The sequence below is a fragment of the Notothenia coriiceps genome, unplaced genomic scaffold (assembly GCF_000735185.1).
Source record: "Notothenia coriiceps isolate Sejong01 unplaced genomic scaffold, NC01 NC01_scaffold00032417, whole genome shotgun sequence".
Taxonomy (NCBI): Eukaryota; Metazoa; Chordata; class Actinopteri; order Perciformes; family Nototheniidae; genus Notothenia; species Notothenia coriiceps.
This window is the reverse complement of record NW_011365118.1, coordinates 56,086-61,621: the sequence shown is the minus strand read 5'-3', so window position 1 is coordinate 61,621 and position 5,536 is coordinate 56,086. Positions and strand designations below refer to the sequence as shown.

Genomic DNA, 5,536 nt, shown 5'->3' with positions numbered 1-5,536 from the left:
AAAGTACCATGTGTTTTCTTCCTAATTAAAGTTGAAATTGACCTGTAAAGTTGATTATTTTCATGTAAATTGCTTATACAATACTGAGGGAAAACTAAAATAACTGAAATAAAGGTGGTTTCTTGCAGTAGCATGGTAACTCAACACTCCAACAACCCTGACTATCATAAAAAAGAAATACATATACAAATAAATGCGTTCAAAGAGTTGAATAGTAGTACAACAACATATATGCGAAATTGCGTACCGGTAACAAAGGATAATGTAATGTTCACATCTCAATAAACTGCAGCTATGAAAAGCTTTACCCAGCATTCAGATACACACGGCTAAAAATACATATTCCATCTTTATGTCTAAAAGTGGTGCAAACATTTTTGGAATGATAACAGCAAAATTGTCCATGTGACCCAAGCAGATCATTTCTCTGCTGCTTCATAATATGCTGTATTGCATATAGGCAGCTACGATAATCTAAAGTAATACAGTTGACGTTTTGGTAATGAACAAACCTCTTTTTGGTATATTGGTTACAGACTAGCACATTTTAATTCCTCAATGTAAATGATTATTTAAAAAATCTCATTATCAACACTGAAGGTCCTGGAGTGTAAAACAAGGGATTTCATCATTTCAGTTAATGTATTATATGTCCTCAGAGCTAAGAAAATAGGTCGACTAATTGACTGTTCAATTGACAGAAAAATATTTGTCATCATATCATAAAGTAATTGTTTCAAGCAAAAATGTTTAAATCACTGAAATATGGAGATGTACAGCCTTTTCTCTGCTTTCTATCATATCATAGTCAAAAAACAATGACTAAGCAAGAGAGAGAATGATCTAACGAGGCATGTGAATAATTTGGATGTGGTTTCTGTTAACTTGAACATCTGACCAATCTCCTTAAACTGTGGTTTATTATTGTTCTTTCACTACTAATTTGAATTTTGATGTCAGTACTGGTACTGAAGAGTGATAACATATTGACAACACACACATTAAGTAATTCCCAAAGTAACTTCATACAATCAATAAAGCCCACTCCTGTAACCCTCCTCCTACTGCAGAACAACTGCCGCCCAAATATTTATGAACTTTTAATCTTTTCTCTGCTTTGTTCTCATTTAAAAACCCTCTGAATCAAACCCTTACGGACCCAAAGACTTTGGCCTTTATGGCACTGCACATGTTTTACGATTTATTCCACCTCCCTCCATGCATACTTTTAGCCTATCATGTCTTTCTTTAATCATTCTTTCTTCCCTACATCCTTTTGCTTTATTGTTATATAATTTCTTCTCCACCTGTCGATACTTTTCCTTTCTTTTCATATTTCTCATCTTTTTTCTTTCCTATCAGATCTGTCAAACCATCCTGGATTGAGATGGTTTAAGACAAAATCTACTTCACATTTCTCTGCATGGGGTTCGGTCAAATTACTTCAATAGGCGCTTTCACACCGGAGTACTTTTCCCAGGAATAGTTCCGATAGTTCCTGGGATTTTGCGTTCACATCAAAAAGATCTGGAAATAGAATTGTGTTTCGGGAACCTTTTCACCCCTTTTTAGTCCCTGCTAGAGAGGTGGTACTTTCCTGGGGAGGAAAAGGTTCCAATTTCTGATTGGCTGGACGACTTGCAAACCACGCCCCGTAAAACTCCAAAAAGTTTTGTGAAGCCGGCATTTTATTTGCTTGCATTAGCATTATTAGCATTAGCCCAGCGCACCAACGGAGAGAGACTAACTTATGGCAACACAAAATAAAACGTGGGAGTGCCGGAGTGTTGAGGAGGTGTTGGCGCTTCTGGCGATTTTCCCGGGACTTCGTGTGGCGATTTACTGCCTCTCTGACTCCGGGACTTCGGGTGGCAGTATACGCCGTGAAGTTGTTTGCGGCCTGCCAGTAATCCCAAAGCAGAAGAAGAAGTGACGTCAGCGGCTTCATTTGCGTAATCCTCCCTCAGGGACTTATTCCGGTGTGAACGCGATCTACTAGATAGTTCCGGAACTAAAGAGTTCCGGGGAATTAATTCCGGGAACTATTCCTAGGAAAAGTACTTGGTGTGAAAGCGCCTATTGTTACATTCACTACAGTGGGTTTCATCCTCATCTCATAAAATGCAATTCACCTAATCCTGAAAAGTAATTTTAAACATTTAATCTCCATTGAAATTAATACTGCTGAGCTTTGTAGAGCGAAACACAGAAATGGTGAGCTGGACTCTCACTCTCGGTTTCACTTAATTGATGGTAGAGTAAGTGGCTAAATGGATATACTCTGTGGTGCAGTGCTGAGGAGAGCACTCTGGAGCTCAATCCATGTTTCAACAGGACTTGTAAGCACTCCACCACGCGGTGACGCCTACACCACCAGGTCACAGAGATGTGCCATCCATCACACCGAACTACAGTACATGGCATACACAGAAAACGAGAAAAAGAGGCTGCTAAGTAACACAGAGGGAAGATAAGCACTGACAACTGGTCAGTTATATGATTACCTTTTCTGCCTGGTTTACCCAGCAGTGGTTTACAGTATAAACATCTCTAAGTCATTAAAGTTTTTGAAGATATATCTGAATATTGATCTTCAGATTAGATTGGACGAGATACTGGTAACGGAAGGGTTCTGGCTTCCGGTTTGAGTCCTAGTGGTATTTCCCGTTGATGTTTGATTAGGCTCTTGTTGCATGCAGGTAAATATTCCAGGCAGAAGTAAAAAATAGGCAGAACACATCGCCGAAACTTAATCTGGGGGACTCATCGGCATTTATCTTACAATAATAGAGCTTTTTATTAGCTTGATAATTGGCTATTTCTCAAACAATCCAGTCGTACATGTCATATCTTAACTCTCTCGTTGAATCCCTTTTTACTAAACTCTGAGTAGCGCAAGGAAGAATAGATCTTAGCCCAGATATTATAAGGCTATACCTAGTCTTAATGTTTGTCCTGTTGGTTTTTCGTTAACCTATCGGTTCTGCAATCGTCAATATTCCATCACATAAAGCCTGCTACAAGACTGAGATATGACCAAATGGCCGATTGTAGTGGTTTGATAAAGGTTAAACAGTGACCCTGAATGTATTGCCTGACATAATTAAGCAAAACTCAGGTCACATTGGATAGATTCAATAAACACAAGTTGTACCATGAATTGAGTACCGATGACTTGGAAAATGTAAGTGTAAAAAATATGTTTTCATTCATTGAAGAAGTCACTCAAAATAAAGTGAAATATTCAAAAACACACCTAAGTGGTAGAATGACATGAAATGACAATAGCTATGGGATTTTTGGAACATTTTCAACATCATCTTCTACTTCTCAACTCGAGGAGACTAACAGCCACTTTATTGGGAACACTCTAAATAGTCTTTACATTTGGCTTTATTGCACAAGAACACTGATGCTAGAATGTGTCATTTAGATGTTTGAATGGAGTTAGAAGACCACAAAGCAATGCTATATTGTACTTTAGAATCTATTATCTTTTGTCCTGTTTGTGCGGCAGCAGTAAAACCATGAGGTGCAATACAGAAAATGTAGAGCTTTATGTAACGCCTTAATTCAAATGGACCCAATTACCTTTGTGGCTCTGTCTGATTCTTGAAAGAGACGACTAAATCAGAGTACATTGAAAAAAAAAACCTTGCTAATTTTATACGGCGGGAAGGCTCAAATCAATTTAAAAGACTTCAAACAAGAAGACATTATGCATTATGCCAACCACTCTATAATTAACCTCCTTTACCTTTCTGTGTATTACCATATACTTCAAACGGCGTAGAGAATGTTTGATAATAATAGTGATTCAAATTAGAGGTTTCAATTCTATGTCATTGGAGTACCGCAAGCAGAAGAGCTGCAAATCACAAAGCAATTAGCATTCTGCTCATTCTCATGTCTGGAGCTGATTCGTCTACACAGCTGCTGTCATGGCATTCTTCTGTCTTGGGTTGGTTTGGTTTTGGTGTTGCTGTCGCCCTCCCTCCCCAGGGTAGCCATATTGTTCTGGACCGGGATCCACCATGTGCCTGTAACCCAACAAACATGTTCTTAGAGCAGAGTTTTTATTTTTTAATGTTCTTTCTTATTATGTATTGATGCAGAATTTACCTGGGATCATCTTCATCCACAAATCGCCCCTACCTGTAACCCCCACCCGTTGTTGCACGTGTCATAGTGTCGTACCGCAGCCCACGAAGTGGAGGGGTGGGAGACGGGGGCACGTCCTGCCGCAAGGGGCCTCTCTGCTGAGAGCTGAAGGCAGAAAGCAGGAAGGTCCACCATTATCCCAATATAAGAAAAACAGAATGAAAGCCTCTGAGCATTATGGGTCATGTTAGATAAAGTCACTTTGCATTTCATTACCTTGGGTGGGGGTGGTACCCAGGGTCAACGCCCCGGGGGTCAACGCCCCGGGGGTCAACGCCCCGGGGGTCGACCTGCCGGGGATATGGCTGACCAGGCGGGTAGCTAGGGTAGGACGGGGCCGACTGGGAGTTAGGGTTAGGGTAGGATGGGGACTGAGGGTATCCCTGTGGGGCCTGAGGGGGTCCGGGGTAATGACCTGCCCAGGGCTGAATGGGGTAGTCCACTGGATCCATTGGGCCTCGTCTGGAACAGAAAACAGCACAAAGTTGACAAAGTTCAACAAGTGATATTCTATATTTTCTAGAAAAAACATATTTTGATATGGCACTGTAATACATATAAAGAGTAAGTACAGGTGATTCACTCTCTGAATGGAGGAGGTGATGGGGAAAAAGCTTGTCTGAGAAAGTTTTCCATGGGATGAACTCCTACATAATAAAGTTATTGCCCATTTAGTTAACAGAACTAAGACTTTAGAGTTTATCGACCAATGACATTTAATTCAATGAATCACATGATGGCAGGTGCAAAAAAAAGATTTATTGGAAGATTATGGCTTTATCTACAGTAAGTTCAACAGAAAGAATATACTTTCATATCGTGCTGGACAGTACCATTTAGATAAATATATAAACCTGTACATGTTATAAAAGGTACTCAGTGAAATAAACAAAGTTAGCCAGGAAGACAATACGATGGAGTTCTAACCTCTCAATCAAATCCAATTGTCCACAATACAACTAATTGTCAACCGTAACCCCAACCCCAACATTGTGTTGAAGTTTGCTGTTTTTTTTCACTTTGTGATGTTCTTTTCCTGTCCTTTTTCAAGATATTGTCAGTAAATACTAATGCTGAACTTCTTGTAAGTTTCTTAGGCAAATGTGTTGACTTAATGGCTTAAATATTCATGAAAATCTGCTAAAAACTATTTATTTTGGACCAGACATAGAGAGGGAAAGGAACGCATGCAGCCAAGAGCTCATCCCGGCCAAAGATCACATAGCAACAGAATATAAGTGACATGTGACAGTTTTAAGTAGGCTAGGGCTCAGTTAACACACACAGAGACACACAGAGACAGACACACACACACACACACACACACACACACACACACACACACACACACACACACACACACACACACACACAC

At 39.9% G+C, this 5,536-nt stretch overlaps 1 protein-coding gene across 1 annotated transcript in view; it reads right to left on the bottom strand.

The window, feature by feature from the left end:
• Positions 1–1,929: 1,929 nt before the first annotated feature.
• LOC104960839 (partitioning defective 3 homolog B-like) overlaps positions 1,930–5,536 on the bottom strand; it is a 21,226-nt gene continuing 17,619 nt past the window's right edge. Inside the window, exons 2-4 of the mRNA XM_010789014.1 lie at positions 4,378–4,623; positions 4,156–4,266; positions 1,930–4,040 (exon numbers count right to left, since the gene is read on the bottom strand). Coding sequence (XP_010787316.1) covers positions 3,926–4,040; positions 4,156–4,266; positions 4,378–4,623 — 472 coding nt within the window. The 3' untranslated portion in view covers positions 1,930–3,925. The remainder of the gene's footprint in view (positions 4,041–4,155; positions 4,267–4,377; positions 4,624–5,536) is intronic.